This window comes from Pan paniscus, chromosome 1 (assembly GCF_029289425.2).
Source record: "Pan paniscus chromosome 1, NHGRI_mPanPan1-v2.0_pri, whole genome shotgun sequence".
Classification (NCBI taxonomy): Eukaryota; Metazoa; Chordata; class Mammalia; order Primates; family Hominidae; genus Pan; species Pan paniscus.
The window spans coordinates 17848771-17871593 of NC_073249.2; the positions used below are offsets into that span (position 1 = coordinate 17848771).

General features: G+C 41.0%; 2 protein-coding genes across 5 annotated transcripts; one reads left to right on the forward strand and one right to left on the reverse strand.

The window, feature by feature from the left end:
* Positions 1 to 342: 342 nt before the first annotated feature.
* On the reverse strand, positions 343 to 17860 carry SPRTN (SprT-like N-terminal domain). 4 transcript variants are annotated; one of them, XM_003824477.7, is made up of 5 exons: positions 16697 to 17860; positions 15428 to 15527; positions 7431 to 7559; positions 3795 to 4062; positions 343 to 2756 (listed from the first exon to the last, which is right to left on the reverse strand). In XM_003824477.7, the coding sequence occupies exons 1-5, from the start codon at positions 16915 to 16917 to the stop codon at positions 2005 to 2007; spliced, it is 1470 nt and encodes a 489-aa protein (XP_003824525.1). In that variant the 5' UTR covers positions 16918 to 17860; the 3' UTR covers positions 343 to 2004. The 4 variants fall into 4 exon arrangements, with proteins under 4 accessions (XP_003824525.1, XP_054958443.1, XP_008976433.1 ...); XM_055102468.2 differs by having other exon boundaries at positions 16307 to 17316; XM_008978185.5 differs by lacking the exon at positions 7431 to 7559 and having other exon boundaries at positions 16697 to 17332.
* Positions 17556 to 22535, forward strand: EXOC8 (exocyst complex component 8). The gene has a single exon (XM_003824476.6). The coding sequence runs from the start codon at positions 17556 to 17558 to the stop codon at positions 19731 to 19733; it is 2178 nt and encodes a 725-aa protein (XP_003824524.2). The 3' UTR covers positions 19734 to 22535.
* The last annotated feature ends 288 nt before the right edge of the window (positions 22536 to 22823 follow it).

The window sequence follows — 22823 nt, forward strand, 5'->3', positions numbered from 1 at the left end:
ACATGATTCAACTTTGGATGTTGTCTCCTCCAAGAAACATCCCCCGAAGTCCTGGGCAGAGCTAATAATTTTTCTTCCTACAGTTTACCCACAGCACCCAGCAAAAACCCTTGTCATAGCACTTAGCAAACTCTAAGGAGATTAATGTGCATTTGTCTTACTCCCCAACTATGCTGTAAAGCTCCTTGAGGACATGGACCATCTCAGCTACTTCACAGCCCCAGAACCTTGTGTGGTTTTGGCTCAGGAAGCATTTAATTACACATAATTTGTTACATTCATTTAGAGAAAATGATCCTCTATGAAAATATAACTATATATTGAACATAATATACATTTTAATACCTGTTTATAAGTATTTATTAAAATGTTTTAATGCTTTAAGGAATATCAAAATTTGTGAACAGCCAACCAGTCTAAAATGAAAAGGGCTGCTAGCAGTGTTACGAATGGTGAACAACTAAAACTCTCATACATTGCTGGCAGGAGTGTAAACTGGCAGAATTTACTAAAGCTAAACAGAAATATACCCCGTGACTCAGCAATTCCATTCCTGTATATATACCCAACAGAAAAGATAAGAATGTTCTTAGCAGCATTATGCTTAACAGCCCCAAACTGGAAATAATTCAAATGTCCATTAACATTAGAATGGATGAATAAATTCTACTATATTCATACAAATGCAAGAGCAATGAAAATGAACTCCTGCTACACATAGGAACAAAGATACTACATTATAAAATTAAAAAATAATCTGCGATGATGGGGTGAAAACAGTGGGGACCTCTGGAGGTGGTGAGGGTCATGGGTATCAACTGGGAACAGACACCTATAGGAAGCCTTCTGTGGCAACGGAAGTGTTCTCTAACTTGATCCGGGTGGTAGTTACACAGGTGAACACTGTAAAAGTTTACCCAGCTGTGCACTTAAGATTTGTGCACCTGTATTACAACAAAGTGAAGGAAAATTGCAACAAGAAAAAAGAAAACTTGTGAACAACTGTACTAGGGCTATGCCAACAGCATGTACAGCCACAAGACAAAAAGCAAACTGATAAAAGTCTCTTTGTCCTTTCCCTATAACATGGAAAATATTTTTTTTAAAAAAGATTACTTAAAATGCACAAATGGTATTCCTTTTATTATAATGTTTTAAACTTGGCTTAAAGTTCAAAATACTATTTCCAGGTAACTTTCCACTGTTACATCAACTAGGCAACTTTGCTATGTTTATGTTATATGTATCAGTTACTTATCAGCACAGAATTTTAACCACTCTGCTAAATTTTGAGAAAACAGCTAAACTCAATATAAAATTTGGCCTACAGAATTATAGTGGCTATTTGTTACTAAAAATATTCCAAAAGAAATTTACTTATTTTACTATATTCCATATTCTTTAACTTAAAATCTGCTGCCACTGTTTAGTAAAAGTGGGACAAATAAAATTCTTTAAAACATAGAAAATACAGTTCCTGTTAAGATTTTGCAAACAAAAAAATTAATAAATAATACAATTTGAGTACTCTAAAACAATATACTTTGTAGTCTAGATTGTGGTTTTGGTCAGTATGTCTGACACTATGAAGATTTACATCAGTTCAGGGAATGAGTTCTAATACTATTAATAAATAGTCAATATAACCAAACACCTGACAGGATTCCCCATATGAATATTTTTAGGAAAGTATACAAATAAAAAGATTAACAGGTTTTTAAAATCCTTAAGAGCAAGAAAGAACAAAAGTATCTAAAAATTATACATGACAGGCAGAACCTGGGTTACAGTATACCTAAGGCAAGAGTGAATGTAGCACCCTGAGACACAAAACATCTTAAAATTACAATCTTATATGTGTATATATAAAATAGGACACTTTCTATTGGTTATGTGAACTAGATTATAACCTACAAATCTTAGTATTAACCAGAACTTCCTGACTGGCTGACATAGCACATTAGTGAGATAATACAGGTGGTACTTGAGACTTTGAAACCTTTTTCAAAGACTTTCTTCGCTTTTGACTTTGATGCTGTCACCTTCAAGGCACCAGTCCAAGTGCTCATTAATCTGAGACTCCAAAACTTCATTCTGACAAACTGGGCAATTAACCATTTTGCTCTGACTGGATGAACTGCTGGAATTCTGAGCTGTGGTTGTACTATACTTTGGATCATTACCACTGCTTTTTATTTGCTCTTTCTTGATAAAAAAATTGTCAAAAACAGTCTTATCTTCTAGCCTAGGTCGTTTATTTGGGAATGCATCTTCAGACCCACTCACATCCTGGGATGGCATCACAGATGCTGATTCCGTTACTTTTGAAGAATTTCTTAGGGATATCTTAGAAGATGAAACCCTTCTTTGAGAACTAGAAGAGACTGAGTTTTTAGGGATGTTGCCAACTGTTACACTTATCCTTGGAGATCCATTCACACCTCTGAAAGCCTTCTGGTTGGCAAATGATACTCTAGGAAAGTAGTTGCTTAGAACATTTTGGTGACTGTTACTAACAGCAGGGGAGACCAGATGAGAATTTTTACTTGAACCATTCTGTTCAAATTTCACCTTGATTTTAGAATTAGGTCTTACAGCATTTGCTGAATGGTTTTGATTTAAAAGATCTTGGGTTTTATTAATGGCGTGTGAAGTGATCAGTTTCCCAGGTGAAGGTAAATTGCTTGCTTCTCCTAGAACATATCCTTTCCCACTAAAAGGGATTACTAGCTGGGCCTCACCTCTGTTGGGTTTATCTGCCAAAAAAGCAAAGAAGATTGTTATGTAAGTGCCTCAACTCAAAAGAAATACAGTAACAAACGTTAAACTAATGTACAGTTTTCTCAAAATGAAGAACTAATATTTTATTCTATCTTACATCCATACAATCCTATTAATGGGAGAAGGGCAATCTTCAGAATTCAGGAGTTCTGATATTGAGAGAATATAAAGGATAAAAAAAAATTCTCTCATATTTAAATAAAGAATCTTATCATGCCAAAGACCAATAACAAGGCAACATTTACCTTGAAAATTGCTTAGTGTCCTTTATGTGTAATTCCAGGAGGGAAAATCTGCTGCCTCATTCTTATCTTTCCTTCTACTCATGAAAATGAAGATACGGTCTTTCCATATCAATTCATCTATAGCTCTTTCACTCAATAATTAAAGATTTGGGAAATATAACCTATGTTCTTGGGTCAACAACTTCCCAAGGGAAGAAGCATCTTCAGTAACTCTGAACTTCACAGGAAAAGGGTAAATCTTGAAGATGAAGTACTGGCAAATATATGTCATATCCTTTTCCCATTCTTTGAATGAACATACATACATCAATAGAGTCACTTGGATAGAATCCAGCTGATAGGAAGGGGTGTAGTTAGGACGTATATTCCGGGCATTGTTACTTGAATTATTGTTTTTATTTTGACAGTCTTTTTGCCTTCTGTTTCCTAATAACTCAGTGAGTCAAGATAGGGAAAGGAACTTTACCTCAAATATTATCAGAGATTGAATTTTGTTTCTTTGAATAAAAAGAAACTGAAAAAAGTTAATAAAAATAAAAATATCCATGGAAACTATTCCTACTTTTACTTACTTCTGTACAGAGCAAAGTCTATTTTCCTACCATCATTTCATGGACAATGGGATTTTTTCCTTAAGTCTACACTTGAAGACTTCTACACCAGAAACGATCCTTAAGTTTATCTTAATACCAGTTCTCTGAAGGACAGTATTGTCTTTACATCATAGCTATGGTCACATAAAAATCAGAAGAATATACACGAAGGTACCTTTATTCTCTGCGGCCAATACTGGTTCCTTTCCTAGTTTTGCCTTTCCTTTGCCTTTTTTTGAGTAATTCTCTGGTTCCTTGATTTTTATGTAAGTGCCTCCACAGGTTTTCTGGTGCTCAGCCCACCAATAGTCATGAGCAGAGGGTTCCCTGTTAGTAGCTCGTTTGACATAGCCGTAATACGGTGGCCTGTGCTGGCACGGCCCATTGCAGCGCCACCAGTGTCGCCGATACTCATCCACCTCATCGTGAAAAGTATGGTATACCTGAGTGGAGACAGAATTTTTAGTATTCAATAAGCAAGTTAACAACTGCAAGAAAACAATGTACATAAGCAGTCTTTTTTTTTTTTTTTTTTTAATTTTTGAAACTTTCCCAGAGCTTTCTGAAAAGTTCTATTTTGGGAGAGAAAGCAACTATATTTAGTTTCTGTTCAAAAGCTGATTTTAATGGGAAACAGCAGCAGTTAATACTTCATAAACTGTGTAAAGATAGATGCACACGGGATTAGAGGACACAAAAATCTTTTAAAAACAAAACCACAGAAAATCTTCATGAACACTAAAAAGTTTCAGAAATCAAATTTGTAAATGATCAAAAATTAGGATAAAGATAAGATTTTATGTAATACCATACTAAAATAAGAATCATTCCCACTGCTAAATTGAAGTTTTCCCTATAAGTAAAAATATCAAAGGATTCTAAAGGACTAAATTACTCCCCATAAATGCCTGACGCTAACAACACAAGTATCTTAACCCAGTGAAGCTTCTGCTAAGCTCACTCTCCGCATTCTCCAAGTTCTGTGCTTATGTCTCTGTAATAAGCCTTATGAGGTACCATTTTATCTGTTTATAAATATTTCTATTACCAGACTGAAAAGTTCTCCAGGATCTGAATGTTTTAATTTTTTGTGTCCCTAGTGGCTAATATAGTGCTTTTGGCACCAAGAAGGTGCTCAGTCAGAAAAGCATCATTCATTGAGTCAAATAAAATTCTCTGAAGTGTGCTTTTCAGGCCTTAAGTAGGATGCCTTCTTTTTCACCCTCTAGACAAAAATCCTATTTGGAACCCAAGCAGAAAACAGGTAAGGGAAAAGATCTGACTGAAAAGAGGGTCAGCCCTCCCAGCATGGTGGCACTGAAGACTATAGAGCACCATTTGAAATGACTCCTAAATGACTATGGGCACCTTATTCTTCTGCCTTCTCAGTGGAACTCTCTGTGTAAGAGTGAGAAGCATCTGTATGTAAGATTTTGGTGTTTTACCAAAGACATTTAGCTTTCTAATAAATTCCCCTTGTGGGAAAGAATGCTAAGCTTTCTATAACTCTATAGATAGTTTTAAACTCACTATCGCTCCATCCTAAGCAAAAAATTTCTACTTGGTAAGCATGCAAAGAATGCACATTATATTAAATGCAGAAGGGACTGAAGGACATAGGTTTTAAGGCAAAGAAGCATGGGAAACCACCCACTCTATTATGTTCAGAACTCTTAATTCATTACCAAAAAAGAGAGGCAAATGGATCTGTTTTGTTTGTTTGTTCTGTGACACGGACTTGCTCTGTTTGCCCAGGCTGGAGTGAGGTGGCATGACCTTGGCTCACTGCAACCTCCGCCTCCCAGGCTCAAGTGATCCTTCCACCTCTGCCTCTCGAGTAGCCGCGAATACAGGCGTGAGCTACCACGATTGGCTAATTTTTGAATTTTTTTGTGGAAACAAGGTCTCACTAAATTGCCCAGGCTGATCTCAAACACCTGGGCTCAAGTTACCCTCCCACTTCGGCCTCCCAAAGTGCTGGGATTACAGGCGTGAGCCACCACACCCAGCCTGGATCTGTTCTGCTTCCAATTCCTGTGACTCCTAACGCTTGGGAATGTGACTTTTAACAATGTAGTCACTAAAATAAAATTACTCTACAATGTAGATACCCTGCAGAGTTCCTTATAACAGGATGTAACCTGTAAAAGCAAGGAGTGTTCACTCCTTACAACCTCTCCTAAATAAAAACACACAGATATCTAAGATAAAAGAACAGATACTCTTCCAGCTGAACAATGGGACGTATACAAGGGCTTTGCTTAAAGTATAAGTTCTGGTTAAGAAACTTAATGTATTTTATACAAGCAACTCTATAATTCTCTTGCTAACCCGGATTTTATGTCTGATTTTTTTAAAAACTGCAAGACACTTTCCTAATGTTGAAGTAACTGTGTCTAATAATGAAATGAAGTCTTTAGAAAATTAAAACTGATAGCTAGAAAGTAGTAATACATGGAGAGGCCAGGCATGGTAGCTCATGTCTATAATCCCACCACTTTGGGAGGCTGAGACGGGAGGATCACTTGAACCCATGAGTTCAAGACCAGCCTGGGCAACATGGTGAGACCCTGTCTCTAAAAAAAAAAATTTTTTTAAATTAGCTTGACATGGTGGCACACATCTGTAGCCCCAGCTACTCAGAAGGCTGAGGTGGGAGGATCACTTAAGCCCAGGAGGTTGAATCTGCAGTGGGCTATGAATGCACCACTGCATCCATCCTGGGCAACAGAGCAAGACCCTATCTTAAATAAATAAATAAATAAAACATGGCGGTTGAGCACTGTTCATTTTCTATCACAGTGGATTTTGTTGCCTTTTAAAGGAAGGAAATACCCAAACATAAGAAAGAATTTAATCTATCCTATTAATATTCAATTCAGTACATTATACACCTTATACAGATGTACTATAAAGATGGGCAAGACCTACCCTGCGTTCAAAAGTATGAAAGTAGCATAAAAAATTGTAATAGCTTAAATATCTGCTGAGGATTCAAAAGAGGGAGAAATGAGATGCCACTGGAACGATGAAAAGCATTCGGACACAAAACAGAGCAGTGGCACACCTTAGGGAAGCTACACCTGAGGAAAGGCAGGGAGGTCAAAAGTGCAGTTAAAGAAACAGGACACAGGCAGCAGAGTTGGAGGCAGTAAAAAAGGAACAAGGTTATTTAATAAAATGAATACAATAAAACTAATATTTAATTAGTGTCAGATTGGGCTAAAATGTTTTGATGTGCTTTCTCCTTTAATCCTTTCTCCTCACAAGGATCCAACAGATAGGTATTGTTACTACTCTCATTTGCCATGGGTATAAAATGAGGCATAGGAAAGTTAATAATTGGTGGAGCCAGGATTTGAATCCAAGCAGCCTGACGCCTCCAGCTTTTTGAACCTGAGCCTTTGCCATCTCCTACAATGCTATACAGAGATATGAATCAAGGAAGAATTCTGATGAGGGAATGACATCTGCAATGGTAGCAGGATACAGGATGGACTAAAAAAGACAATAATAAGGAAACAAAGTTAAGAGATCATGATGATTCCAGAAGCGAGGTACTGCAGGCCTGAATTACCTATGTGTAAAATGTTGACTCAGAAGAGGTCAGAGGCCTCGGGGATATCACTGGCTCTGCTGCCATTCCACCATGTAGTCCCAGACAAGCCAATTTGCTTCTCTAGGCCTCTCGTTCGCTGTGGAAAATCCTCAAAGATACTTGTTTCTACCTAGTTCTCTACTTTTAATTAAATCTCAGGAGTTATTGAATAAACAACTACTAAATATCATAAATAGATATGGCTTTCTATACCGTTATGTTGGCTCCAGTCAGGCTGTTGATGCGATGCATATGTTTACAAAATTCTGGACCATGCCCTTCTCGGTCTTTGTCGTTATTAGTGACAAATAAATAGGCATGTATCATTTCATGCAGGAGGGTCTGGAACATAAAATATTCAAATTAGTTTTAGAGTCTGTATGACACTTTGGAAAATATAAATTTTCTTATTCTATCTGGTGTCTAGCCTTTTATGTATCACAGGCTTCCTTCAGAACTGATAAAACTCATTCTAGGCCGGGTGCAGTGGCTCACACCTGTAATCCCAACACTTTGGGAGGCAAAGGTGGGAGGGTCGCTTGAGCCCAGGGGTTGGAGACCAACCTGGGCAACATGGCGAAACCCTGTCTCTACAAAAAAATACAAAAATTAGCCAGGTGTGGTGGTGCATGCCTGTAATCCCAGCTACACTCAGGAGGCTGAGGTGGGAGGATCCTCTGAGCCTGGGGAGGTTGAGGCTGCAGTGAGCTGTGATTGTGCCACTGCACTCCAGCCTGGGTGACAGAATGAGACACTGTCTCACGAAAACAAAACAACAACAACAAAAAACCCACCTCATTCTATAAAAATTATATAAGCACTCATTCACAAAATATTGCATACGAGTTGAGCATCCCAACTCTGAAAATCCAAAATGCTCCAAAATCAGAAACTCTTGAGCAATGACATGACACTCAAAAGGAAATGCTCATTGGAGCATTGCGGATTTTCAGATTTGGGATGCTCCACCTGTAAGAATAACACAAATATTCCAAAATCCAAATAAATCTGAAATCCAAGACACTTCTAGTCCCAGGCATTTCAGAGAAGGGGTACTCAAATTTGTGTAACATCTAAAGCTCTGAAAATCACAGGTTAAGAACTCCCTGTTCTAGGAAGACCTTTTTGACTATATATCAAAATCCAGAAAAATCAATGAATTCAACTACATAAAAACTTTAAAATTCTTTTTTTTTTTTTGAGACAGGGTCTTACTCTGTTGCCCAGGCTGGAGTGCAGTGGCTCAATCTCTCCTCACTGCAAGCTCTGCCTCCTCGGTCCAAGTGATTCTCGTGCCTCAGCCTCCTGAGTAGCTGGCACTACAGGCGTGCACCACCATGCCTGGCTAATTTTTGTACTTTAGTAGAGATGGGGTTTGGCCATATTGGCAAGGATGGTCTTAAACTCCTGACCTCAAGCAATCTGCCCGCCTCAGCCTCCCAAAGTGCTGGGATTATAGGTGTCAGCCACTGCACCCAGACAAAACTTTAAAATTCTATAGGAAAAAAACACCAAGTAAAAGACAAACTCAGAAAAATATATGTATAACTCTTATCACAGGCTATTCCTAATATACAAGGAGCTCCTAATGTCAACAGGGAATGACAACCCAATTTCAAAATGGGCAAAGACCATGGAGTTCACAGAAGAAGTATAAATGACCCACAAACAAATGAAAAAACGCCCAACTTCCGGATCACGAGGTCAGGACATTGAGACCATCCTGCTCAACATGGTGAAACCCTGTCTCTACTAAAATACAAAAAAAAAAAAAAAAAAAAAAATTTTGGCTGGGCATAGTTGCGCCCGCCTGTAGTCCGAGCAGTATACTCAGGAGGCTGAGGCAGGGGAATTGCTTGTACCTGGGAGGCAGAGGTTGCAGTGAGCCGAGAATGCACCACTGCACTCCAGCCTGATGACAGACCAAGACTCCATCTCAAAAAAAAAAAAAAAAAAAAAAAAAGAAAAGAAAAGAAAAGAAAAAATGCCCAACTTTATTTATAAAAAGAGAAATGCGAATTAATACTACACTAGGATGGTCAGGCGTGGTGGCTCATGTCTGTAATCCCAGCACTTTGGGAGGCTGAGGTGGGAGGATTGCTCGAGGCCAGGAGTTCAAAACCAGCCTGGTCAACATAGTGAGACCTTGTCTCTACAAAAAAATAAAAATAAAAATAAAACAATTAGCTGTGCATCTGCAGTCCTAGCTACTCAGGAGGCGGAGATGGGAGGATCACTTGAGGCCACAAATTCAAGGTTGCAGTGAGCTATGATTACCTCCAGCCTGGACAACCCAGCAAGACCCTGTCTCAAAAAACAAAAAAACCCCACAAAAACCCAACACTACACTAGGATGTTATTTATTGCTTATCAAGATTGGTAAAACTCCTAAAGTTTGACACCATTAGTAAAGCTAAGGGAAAATAAACATTCCTATATACTGCTGGTGGGAGTGCAATTCTCCTATGGAAAATTTGGTAGCATCTAACAAAATTACAAATGCATTTGTCTTCTGAGAGAGCAATACCTAGACTAGCATGCAAGGTCATATGTACAAGGTGTATTCACTGTGACACTGCTTATAATAGCAAAAGATTAGAAATAACTCCAGTGTTTTATACATCCATATAATGGAATTCTATGCAGCCACAAAAAAGAATGAGAAGGATCTACATGAAATGGTTTGGAGAAAGCTATAGAGCGTATTAATGAAAAAGACAGGGGGCTGGGCACAGTGGCTCATGCCTGTAATCCCCGCACTTTGGGAGGCCGAGGCAGGTGGATCACCTGAGGTCAGGAGTTCAAGACCAGCCTGGCCCACATGGTAAAACCCCGTCTCTACTAAACACACAAAAATTAGCCAGGCATGGTGGCGGGTGCCTGTAATCCCAGCTACTCAGGAGGCTGAGGCAGAGGCAGGAGAATCACCTGAACCTGGGAGGCAGAGGTTGCAGTGAGCCGAGATCATGCCATTGCACTCCAGCCTGGGCAACAAAAAAAAAAAAAAAAAAAAAAGAAAAAAAAGAAAGAAAGAAAGAAAAAGAAAAAGACAAAGTACAGAAGAATGTACATAGTATTTTGTGTAAGAAAAATTTTGTATGGTGGGGAGGAGGAATAAAAATGAATAGAAATATTTGCAAAACAGAAAAATGAAAAGAAACCAACAGCTCCTACAGCAAGTAAGGAGTTCAAGATAGAGGAGGACACTGAACAAGACATCTTTGTGTATAGCTTTCTACAGCTTTTGGGTTTTGATTCAGAAATCATGAAAACTTGAAACAAACACTAAAACCTACTGCTCATTCCACACCAAAGATGCACAAGTTTCTGTGCAAAATTAACAAAAGCATTTAAGATTGCTGGGGTTTTTGCTCTAAAAAATACAAATAATTTTTTTAAGCAAAAATCAGAAAGATCTTCAAAGACATACCTTTTTCATGATCCTCCATAATTTTTTTAAAAAACAATTTCCATCAGAAGAACTAGACTGTCATTAATGAATTTTAGTCTTATAAAATTATGCTGAACAGAAAAATGAGAGAATCAAACATTTTAACTTGGTCATTCATATATCCCTCTAAAAATTATCAACTGTATCTCTTAAAAGGAACTTTATTTATTTATCTTATTATTTCTCAGAGACGGGGTCTCACTTTTTCACCCAGACTGGAGTGCAGTGGCACGATTATATTTCACTGCAGCCTCAAATTCCTGGCATCAAGGGATCCCTCTATCTCAGCCTCCTGAGCAGCTGAGATTACAGGCGCATGCCACCACACCTGGCTAATTTTTTTTCAAATTTTTGTAGAGACAAGGTCTCACCATCTTACCCAGACAGGTCAACTCCTGGGCTCAAGCAATCCATCTATCTGATTACGTGCATGAGCCACTGTACCCAGCCAGAACTTTATTTTTCAAGTAAATGCCGCTCAACGAAGAAGACTCAAATTCAAGAAAGGTACTGCAAAAGTTTCTCAATGTTCTAAATTAGAGCAATGATAAAGATCTATTCTCATAAAGGAGAAACAAATTTAGGTTCCTGATTTTTGGTTCAATTTAATTAAACATTAAAAACATCTTGAAAATGGTACTGAACTTTTTTTATATCTATCATTTTCCATATTTAGCCTTAATTCAAGGATCTATATACAACACAGTCCCAAAATACCTCTGTTTTCCATGACTGTTCTATCGCGTTAAAATGAACTACCTCTAGTCCTAAATATGCCCCCAGTTGTCTGAACTCACTTTTGTTCACATTATTCCCATGGTTTCTGCCAAGAGTAGCCTCCTGTCCTATCTCTGCTTGTCAAAAGTACAATTCGTCCTTTAATGCTCACCTCTCCATGTTTTAATCGCAGGAGTGATGAGTTGAATGGTAAAGGGGACAGAACAAGAGCCTTAGAGTCAGGGAAACTGGAACCTAAACCCACAATCACAGCATGAGACCTGGGACAGGCTCCAAGTGGCTCCTCATCCCTAAAATGGGATATCCTCATTTTGCCTGGCTGTGGTAAAGACGACGTTTAGTCCAAAGTCTGACACACAATAGGTGCTCAATAGTGAGCAGCAGGAGTGGTGATGGTAGTAACAAAATGTACAGTTATAAAGCTTTTCTTGACCTCCTCAACCAGATAAAGTCTGTTCCTTTTCTGAACCCCCTTCTCTATGATTTAGTTAACTACAGTTGTGCCTCACTTGGCAGGGATATGTTCTGAAAAATCCATTGTTAGGCAATTTTGTCATTGTGCAAACATCTTAAGAGTGTACTTACACAAACCTAAATGGTATAGCCTATGCAATATATATATATATATATATACGCCTAGGCTATAGAGTATATATACCTAGGCTATAGAGTATATATACCTAGGCTATAGAGTATATATACCTAGGCTATAGAGTATAGCCTGCCGCTCCTAGGCAACGAACCTGCACAGGATGTTACTGTACTGAATGCTGTAGGCAAGTGCAACATAATGGTAAGTATTTGTGCAACTAAATATAAAGAAGAAAAAAGGTACAATAAAAATATAGTCTTGGCCAGGTGTGGTGGCTCACGCCTGTAATCCCAGCACTTTGGGAGGCTGAGGCTGGCAGATCACGAGGTCAGGAGATCAAGACCATCCTGGCTAACATGATGAAACCCGTCTCTAGTAAAAAAATACAAAAACTTGGCCTGGCATGGTGGCGGGCGCCTGTAGTCCCAGCTATGTGGGAGGCTGACGCAGGAGAATGGCCTGAACCCGGGAGGCGGAGCTTGCAGTGAGTGGAGATGCGCCACTGTACTCCAGCCTGGGCAACAGAGTGAGACTCCGTCTCAAAAAAAAAAAAAAAAAAAAAAATATATATAGTCTTGGCCAGGCATGGTGGCTCATACCTGTAATCCCATTCACTTTGGGAGGCTGAGGCAGAAGGATCACCTGGGGTCAGGAGTTTGAGACCAGCCTGGCCAACATGGTGAAACCCTGCCTCTACTAAAAATACAAAAATCAGCCAGGCGTGGTGGCGCACACCTTTAATCACAGCTACTTGGGAGGCTGAGGTAGGAGGATCCCTTGAACCAGGGAGGTGGAGGCTGCAGTGAGCCGAGATCATATCATTGCACTCCAGCCTGGGCAACAAGAGCAAAACTCCATCTCAAAAAACAAAAAATAAAAATAAATAAATAAAAATATGGTCTTATAATCTTATGGGACCACTGTTATATAAGGGGCCTGTCATTGACGAAAATGTCATTTTGTAACTTTCTGCCAACAGGAAATGCTCACTTGATACTATTATACATTCCCCATTGTCTTCTCACCCACTACTTAAAAACATTTTTTTCTCATGTGTTTATGTAATCACTTACCCAATACATATTCATTAAGCAACTCTTTCAGTTAGGGCTCCTTGTAAGGCTGATTTGGTTAATCATTCTGTTCAACTTTTTAAAATGTGTATTTTTTTTTCCACCTATTCATTGGGTTACTAAGAAGGTTGTGTTAACATTCTGCAAGTATGAGTCTGGGCGTCTTGGCTGACACCTGTAATCCCAGCATTTTGGGAGGCTGAGGCGGGAGGATTGCTTGGGCCTGGGAGGTTGAGGCTGTAGTGAGACAGAGTCTTGCTCTGTCACCCCAGGCTGTAGTGCTGTGGTGTGATCTCGGCTCACTGTAACCTTCACCTCCCGAGTTCATGCGATTCTTGTGCGTCAGCCTCCTGAGTAGCTGGGACTACAGGTTGTGTCACCACACGCAGCTAATTTTTGTATTTTTAGTAGAGACGGGGTTTCACCATGTTGGTCAGGCTGGTCTCAAACTCCTGGCCTCAAGTGATCCGCCTGTCTCAGCTTCCCAAAGTGGTGGGATTATGGGCGTGAGCCACCACGCCCAGCCTGATTGTACATTCTTTTTGCTTCTGCTAATTAATGCCTCATAAAATTTAAAGTTATGTTATTACTTTTAGGGAGACTATGTATTGTTCCTTAATAGATTATTTTATTATTATAAAATATCCCACTTTTCCTCTAGTAAAACTTCTTCCCTTGAAGTCTTTAGTCTGATACTAATACTGGTTGAACATCCCTAATCTGACAATCCAAAATCTGAAATGCTCCAAAATCTAAAACTTTTTGAGCACTTACAAGATGATTAAAGGTTAAGTTCTAAGGAAATGCTCACTAAAGCCATTTCAGATTTGGGACTTTTGGATTAGGGAAGCTCAACCAGTAAGTATAATGCAAATATTCCAAATTAAAAAAAAAAATCTGAAACACTTCTGGTCCCACTTTGGATAATGAGTACTCAACCTTATAGCCACAATAGTTTTCTGCTGTTAAGTGTTTGGATGATTACTTTTCCTCATCCTTTTAAACTTAAAATAAGTGTGTCTTTACTGTAAGCATGTCTCTTTTAACCTAGCATGCCATTCCATGTATTTAATGGAGTGTTTAGTCCACTTACATTTAATTGATATTTTGTTTACACCTACCTTTCATCATCTGAGCTTTGTTCTTTTTCATTAATCAAGTATTTCTACTGTACCACTTTACATTTAGTAGCTACTTTTTAAACAAACTGTGGTAAAAAAAATTAACAAAATTCCCCATCTTACCCATTTTTATGTGTACAGTTCAGTGTTTATTCACACTGTTATGTAATCCATTGCCTTTTATTATCCTTAAAAACAGCATCTCTCATCTCCAAGCATGTTTTAACATGCTTCCCACCCCATACTGAGAAACTACCATTGTGCTCTTTTGTACAGATAATTCTTTCTTTTTTTTTTAGAGATAGAGTTTCGCTCTTGTTGCCCAGGCTGGAATGCAATGGCGCGGTCTCGGCTCACTGCAACCTCCGCCTCCCGGGTTCAAGAGATCCTCCTGCCTCAGCTCCCACTGCTCCATTCTGCTAGCAGAAGTAAGCACCAGCTCTAAATGTGAAGCGTGCCCTCACACTGGTTTGTGCTGCCAGCTCAGCTAGGTGTCCTGAGAGCACAGCAGTGTTGCAGCCCAACTGAGGAGAATCAAAATTTGTGTTTCTCAACAGGAACATGTGGATCCTGTTTTCTCTGTTTCTAAATAAGTAACTTAAGCCAGTTACTTAACCTCTCTGAACCTTAATTTCTTTACTCATAAAAATGAAGACAGCAACACATGAACATAAATAGGGCTGTTGTAAAATCACAACAGATAATATACCTAGAAGGCTTTTTTTTTTTTTGAGACAAGAGTCTTGCTCTGTCACCCAGGCTGGAGTGCAGTGGCGCGATCTCGGCTCACTGCAAGCTCCGCCTCCTCGGTTCATGCCATTCTCCTGCCTCAGCCTCCCGAGTAGCTGGGACTACAGGCGCCGGCCACCACGCCCGGCTAATTTTCTGTATTTTTTTTTTGTAGAGACGGGGTTTCACCGTGTTGGCTAGGATGTTTTTGATCTTCTGACCTCGTGATCCGCCCGCCTCGGCCTCCCAAAGTGTTGGGATTACAGGCGTGAGCCAGCGCGCCCGGCCCCTAGAAGCCTTTTTTTTTTTTTTTTTTTTTTTTTTTTTACTATGAAGCACTATAAAAAACATAAGGTGTTCATTATTGTTTGCCCCATAATTCAAGCTTGCACTGAGGGCAACGTGACTTTTTTTAACGATACATACAGGCGAATTCACAGCAGTCTAAATCAATGACAAGTATTTGTAAATTACTGCGCTAGGAAGCAAGTTTACATGAAAAATACCTCTACAAGATCTTTTCTTGGCCTCAACTTCAAAAGGGGTTCGCTGAGACGGATGGAACACATTCCACCCTTCCCTTCATAGCTGCATATCCCAGCACACCTAGAAAACAATCACCATAAAAATGTGTTACATTGACCAAATATGCCCAAGTCCTTACACATTCTTGGGCAGTTCACACTAAGAGAACTCAGTTGGCAGATGGCTTTCATGAAAGTATACCCCCCTTGGTTAGAAGATACTTGCATTTCACCTAATTAATTAGTTACAACCCCCGCGGGCGCCTCCCGCGATGGCTCCAATCCCCACCGGGCGAGGAAGGAAAGCAGCGCGCTCTCACCACCCTGCTTGAGAAGGTGGAAGGCTGCAGGCACCTGCTAGAGACGCCAGGACAGTACCTGGTGTACAACGGGGACCTAGTGGAATACGATGCGGACCACATGGCCCAACTGCAGCTCCCCTTGCCCTAGCTAGGCTGCAACAGCTCAAAGGCAATCCTATTCTGCTACTCCCAGTCTCCTTCCGACAAGTTACAGTTTGGTGTTACTAACAAGCAGATATCTCCAGTAGCATATCTCCAAAATCATAACAGACGCCTGTATAAAGGAAATTGGTACTTTAAACACAATTTAATATCATATCTTAATTTGTTTGACTGTAGGTTGTTTTCTATCAACACAAAAACAAGCATGCTGGGATACAACTGTATCTTAAACTTAACCCTGTTCACGCGCAGGAGTAGATTATTATTTCAAATAGGGATTTCTGAAATTTAGCGTGTAGAAAAAGAATCGTTTTAAAAGCATCACTGAAGATCCCCAATGCAACACACGAGCTCACTAAAGTGGGTTTCCTAACGGGAATAGAGGAGGAGAACACACATCCTTTGGCGGTTACTCTGCGTCCTCAGCACTTTCTTAGGTGCAGATTTGGTTGCTTCTCCCTTCAGGTCCTACAGCACTATCATAAGGCAAATCAGGAACTTGTTATTTTCAAGTTAAGTGAGATTCAAATAAAAATCTCGTTTCTTGTTATGGCCCTGAGTCCAACCGTGGCGGTGTGGTCTACAAAGCTTTCTTATTGTTCGAGTGGGAGAAAAGGTAAGGAAGACAGAAATACGCCGAGGCAGGAACTGCCAGGTCCAAAACCAGACTCCCCTCATTTAACGCCCCCTGGGACCGTCGGACTAGAGAAAGGAGAGAAGACCAGGGCCGGGGGCTGCAGGAAAGCTCCCAGTCCCGCCTCTTTCCCCAGCGGGGCTCGGAACTCACAGGGTCATTCGCACGCTCCACTTCACCTCGACGGCCTCCAGCTGGCCCCAGAAGAATTGGTCGTTAAACTGAACAAACAGTGCCTGCAAGTCCGGTGTGGGGTCCACCAACTCCCACGACGCGTCCACTAGCGACAGGGACTCCTGGGCATGATCGCGCTCCGCCTCCTGCAAGTTCCACTCCTCCTGAAGCCGCAGTGCCAACATCAAGTCATCATCCATCGTTGCCAGGATCACAGGCGGGGTCCGCCGGCGTCAGGCTGGCTCCCGAGTTACGCCGCGACTCCAAGCCGCCTAGCCGAGGACCAGGACTAGCTCCTAGGAGATGCCGGCTCTCGAGACGGCCCGTCAATCCCGCGAGAGTTCGCGGAAACGCGCTTGAGAACAAGAACGGAGCTTACCCCAAACGCCGAAGCCAAGATTCTAGGGCTTTAAAAAAAGCAGTCAGCATGACACCTCCTAGTGGGCGCAGAACCTGGGCTCACAGGGCTCGGGCCCTACGAAGCTTTCAGGAAGCTAGTTTCAGCCTTTACTCTTTGCCGGTTATTTCAAACCTCAACGTCACGCTCGGTTCATGCGCAGTACCGAAATTTCGCTCGGCCTCTCCCTCCCCTCACTTCCGCAATAGCTCATCTTGCGCATGCGCTTTAACCGATGGCATTGCTGCGCAGGCGCAATGTCTGCGCTCGGCCCACTTGCGCAGGCGCAGTGTCTGACGCTCAGACCCGGCGCAGGCGTACTCGTCTCGTTCCCATTCCTGCTTCCTCAGCCCAGGAGCTCGGCTGGCCTTGGGTGGGTCTGGACAGCCGCGGCGGCTGCGGCGCCGATAGTGACAGTGAGTGCGTGAGACCCGGAGAGAAATGGCGATGGCGATGTCGGACAGTGGGGCGAGCCGCCTGCGTCGGCAGCTGGAGTCAGGGGGTTTTGAGGCGCGGCTGTACGTGAAGCAGCTCTCGCAGCAGTCGGATGGGGACCGGGACCTCCAGGAGCACCGGCAGCGCATCCAGGCGCTGGCGGAGGAGACGGCGCAGAACCTGAAGCGCAACGTCTACCAGAACTACCGGCAGTTCATAGAGACGGCCCGCGAGATCTCCTACCTGGAGAGCGAGATGTACCAGCTCAGCCACTTGCTGACCGAGCAGAAAAGCAGCCTGGAGAGCATCCCGCTTACGTTGCTGCCTGCCGCTGCTGCCGCCGGAGCCGCCGCCGCCTCTGGAGGGGAGGAGGGAGTCGGTGGGGCGGGGGGCCGAGACCACCTCCGAGGCCAGGCCGGCTTTTTCTCCACCCCCGGGGGTGCCTCCCGCGACGGCTCCGGTCCAGGCGAGGAAGGAAAGCAGCGCACTCTCACCACCCTGCTTGAGAAGGTGGAAGGCTGCAGGCATCTGCTGGAGACGCCGGGACAGTACCTGGTGTACAATGGGGACCTAGTGGAATACGATGCGGACCACATGGCCCAACTGCAGCGAGTGCACGGCTTTCTCATGAACGATTGTTTGTTGGTGGCTACCTGGCTGCCTCAGCGGCGTGGGATGTATCGCTACAACGCTCTCTATTCCCTAGATGGTTTGGCCGTAGTCAATGTCAAGGACAACCCGCCCATGAAGGACATGTTCAAGCTGCTTATGTTCCCCGAGAGCCGTATTTTCCAGGCCGAAAATGCTAAAATCAAACGAGAGTGGCTGGAAGTGCTGGAGGACACCAAGAGAGCCCTCAGTGAGAAAAGGCGAAGGGAGCAGGAGGAGGCAGCGGCCCCTCGAGGGCCACCCCAAGTGACTTCCAAGGCCACTAACCCATTTGAGGATGACGAAGAAGAAGAACCAGCTGTTCCTGAGGTAGAGGAAGAGAAGGTGGACCTCTCCATGGAATGGATCCAGGAGTTACCTGAAGATCTGGATGTCTGCATTGCGCAGAGAGACTTTGAAGGGGCGGTTGACCTGCTGGATAAATTGAACCATTACCTGGAAGATAAACCTAGCCCACCTCCTGTAAAAGAACTAAGGGCCAAAGTGGAGGAGCGAGTTCGACAGCTCACTGAGGTGCTAGTTTTCGAACTCTCCCCAGATCGTTCCCTAAGAGGTGGTCCGAAGGCTACTCGCAGAGCAGTTTCGCAACTGATCCGGCTGGGCCAGTGCACGAAGGCCTGTGAGCTCTTTTTGAGAAACAGGGCAGCCGCTGTTCATACTGCAATTCGTCAGCTTCGCATCGAAGGTGCCACTTTACTCTATATTCATAAGCTGTGCCATGTCTTCTTTACCAGCCTTCTCGAGACTGCAAGAGAATTTGAGATCGATTTTGCAGGCACTGACAGCGGCTGCTACTCTGCCTTTGTGGTCTGGGCAAGATCAGCCATGGGCATGTTCGTGGATGCTTTTAGCAAGCAGGTGTTTGATAGTAAGGAGAGCCTCTCTACAGCAGCTGAGTGTGTAAAAGTGGCTAAGGAGCATTGCCAGCAACTGGGTGATATCGGACTGGATCTCACCTTCATCATCCATGCCCTTCTGGTGAAAGACATCCAAGGGGCCTTGCACAGTTACAAAGAAATCATCATTGAAGCCACTAAACATCGCAACTCTGAAGAGATGTGGAGGAGGATGAACTTGATGACGCCAGAAGCCCTGGGTAAGCTCAAAGAAGAGATGAAAAGTTGTGGGGTAAGTAACTTTGAGCAGTACACAGGGGATGACTGCTGGGTGAACCTAAGTTACACAGTGGTTGCTTTCACCAAACAGACCATGGGCTTCTTGGAAGAGGCCCTGAAGCTGTATTTCCCAGAGCTGCACATGGTACTTTTGGAGAGCCTGGTGGAAATCATTTTGGTTGCTGTTCAGCATGTGGATTATAGTCTTCGATGTGAGCAGGATCCAGAGAAGAAAGCTTTTATCAGACAGAATGCATCCTTTTTATATGAAACAGTCCTCCCTGTGGTGGAGAAAAGGTTTGAAGAAGGTGTGGGGAAACCTGCCAAGCAACTCCAAGATCTGAGGAATGCATCTAGACTTATTCGTGTGAATCCTGAAAGTACAACATCAGTGGTCTAATGCTTGGGTCTGTTTATATGTGTATATATACAGAGAGAGAGCTTATATATTATTTATATTTATATTAAGTTGTATTAGCATACTCTGTAGTTTCAAACACAACTTGAAAATTAAAAGTGCCCTCTTAAAAATACAAAAATCAAAAAGAGGAAAATAAATTAAGCCCAAGTAACAAAAATACTGGAATTATTAAAACATATAGTATGCTAGCTATCCTTTTAAATTATGCTAATTCTCTTCTTCTGAAATTATGGTCACACTATATACTATAGCATTTCGGTTTTATCCTTTGATAAAACTTTTCTTTTTTCTTTTTTCTTTTGAGACAGGGTCTCACCCTGTCGCACAGGCTGGAGTGCAGTGGCAAAGTCTCGACTCACTGCAGCCTTGACCTCCCGGGCCCAGGTAGTCCTCCCACCTCAGCCTCCCATGTAGCAGGAACCACAGGCAGGCACCACCATACCCAGCTAATTTTTGTATTTTTTGTAGAGATGGGGTTTCGCCATGTTGCCCAGGCTAGTCTTTTCTTTTTTTTTTTTTTTCCCCACAGTATATATTATACAGCAGAGTCATAATATCTATAAATACATAGAGTTTATGTTGTGAAGTTTCCCAGTTCACTAAAATGTTAGGTTTCCTAAAGGGTACAGTGCTGTATAAAACAACCTGCCTCATATATTTCTCCTCAAAACGTTGGACTATTTGGGAAAAGGAAAAGAGTTGGGAAAATTGGTTTTAAGGTAAGTTTTAGTCAAAAGAATTCTTTCTTGAAACTAGCTGGTTTGTGGATTCGGATACTCTGATCCTTACAGAATCCAAGAGGAAGCTTTCATAAAAACAGTTCAGCAAATATTTCCAATATAATTTGAATGGCTAATTTTCAGTTGCTAATTAATTAGCAGCTTTGTAATACTTGATTTGGGAGCATTTACTTGGAAATCCTAAGGACTATAATAAAAGTTTTCAACATATTTCTAAATTGTGTGAGTTTCCAGCTGTAGCTTTTGTCTTTGTCACATTTTAAAAAATAATAAGCAAGACACATTGGGGACACTGGCAGCAGTTGCCAGGTTTTAGCTGCCACCGCTTCAGTATGAGATATAGCTGTCCCATCTTCCCCCATTCAGGGTAGGAGATATAGTGACCCAGACTTCATGCAAATGGAAAAAAAGTTTTAACTGAAATATTTATTTAGATTTCAGGGTCTAGATGGATGGGAAAGTAGAAAAACATATGCAAATCTCAGTGTTCTCACTATGACCACTCTGAGCAGAGATTTGGTTTTGTTTCTTTTTGTAACAAAGTGAAAACAGGTGAGACAATGTGCCCAAAACAAAGGGAAGAAGAGAACCTTCTGTGACTCCTAAAATGTTCCATGCTGCATTTTTGTTTCATTTTTTATTTTTCCTTGCTTTGTTTTTAAACATGAATATAATGCTTACTTCAAATTGTTTAGTAAAACAAAATAACTAAAGAAATGTGAGCTTCCCAAGGTTTCTAAACTATCGCTGTTGTATATTCTATAGCGTTCCTTATACTTTGAGGGAAACTGTGCTTGCTGTGATCCATTTTGTCTCTAGCTTCTAGTTGTGATTCTTGTCCATAAGCACCAAATTTGATGCCCATGATTTCAAAAGGTCATTTCTTTTATCTGAATGAAAATGGTGGTACTAAGACTGTGAAAATTATGTGAAACCTAAAATAGTTGCCAAAGTGGCTCAGGGTTGTAAAATTCATTGACTTAATTATTCATGTGCCAGATCAACCCCTTTATTTTCTCTTTAGCTGTGCATATTTAAAATATTGGAAAGTATCAGATTTACAGATTTTCTTTGACTAATTTTTTTCACATAACTTTAGGATTTTCGAAAGTTGTAACCATAACTGGATATCTTAGCTGAGCAAAGGCGGTTATAATTTGTCTTTTTAAGATCACTGGAAATTGTTAAAATTTTGTGATAATTATGATTATTCTGTGCCATTTACAGTTTCTAATACTATACTGTATGAAATATGTATAAATATATGATGCTGAGTCTGTGGAATGATACTTCTGAAATCAAAATTCCTCATAAGGCATGAAGTTGTAAAAACTTAAATGTGTATAGTTAGATATTTAAATGGTTGCTTCTTCATAGAATTGTCTGCTTTTTAAAACTGGAAGTACAGGATTTTCTTTGGGTAAAATCTGTGTGTTCCAATTACAGTTGTAGCTGAAAGAAGTATGCTTTGGTGAGTCAATTAGTATGGGAACTTGACTAAAGACCCCCAGTGTTGTAACGTACCTTTGTACCCAGACAAAACAATTATGTTACACATTCCTCAAAGTGGCATGGGCTTTCTTCTCTAATTCTTTTGTTTTATTAGACCCAAGACAAGTCCTAAAAATTGAATGCAATGAGAGATTGTCCAGAAATGTAATATATACTAAAATATACCACTTAAGCATTGATTGCCTTTTCTTGTTTGCTTCAAGAATATAAAACTTGTTACTTGAGCTTGGAATCATGGGCTTGATTGAATTAATTACTCTTGGGAAAAAAGACACCTTGTGGCATTAAGTCTTGCTTTGGTTAAAGCCTTATTTCACATAATTGCTAAAAACTCACTTTTGTTTAATATACTACCTATAGTTTAATTATCGGCACTTGTATTTTGTAACTTGATATCTTACCTAGGATTGGGAATTTGGGACATGACATGTACTATAAAAGTCAGTCTATGTACATACTGCTTATTGATGTGCTGTGATATGAGGGAATCTGAAATGTTTCATAAAAATAAAGCTTAAAAATTGTCTTACACTGGATAAAAGTGATATTAAGATATTACATCTATTGCTCTTCTTTAGTTGGTATTCAATATTTTTATATTCTTGTTACTGAAATATTCTTTGAAGACCCTAGTTTTTTGTTTTATTTATGTGGGGAGGATACTTAGGAAGCTGTTTGCTAAATTAAGTAAGTGTTCTGCTTACCGTCAGGATTGTGAATAAATCAGATCTCAATTTTTAAAAATTCCCTCGAATGGAAAATTTCAGAGGTACAAAATGTGAATTTATTATAAAAAAGTAGATTTTATACCATCTGC

Bases quoted from the DNA above. Each gene is read 5' to 3' on its own strand.
- SPRTN (XM_003824477.7), bottom strand. From the start codon at position 16,917: ATGGATGATGACTTGATGTTGGCACTGCGGCTTCAGGAGGAGTGGAAC. The intron at 7,560-15,427 runs GTATTTTTCATG...TTTATGTTCCAG, and splicing joins CAAGAAAAGATCTTGTAGAG to ACCCTCCTGCATGAAATGAT. The intron at 2,757-3,794 runs GTACCTTCGTGT...CTTTTTTGGCAG, and splicing joins ATTGGCCGCAGAGAATAAAG to ATAAACCCAACAGAGGTGAG.
- EXOC8 (XM_003824476.6), top strand. From the start codon at position 17,556: ATGGCGATGGCGATGTCGGACAGTGGGGCGAGCCGCCTGCGTCGGCAG.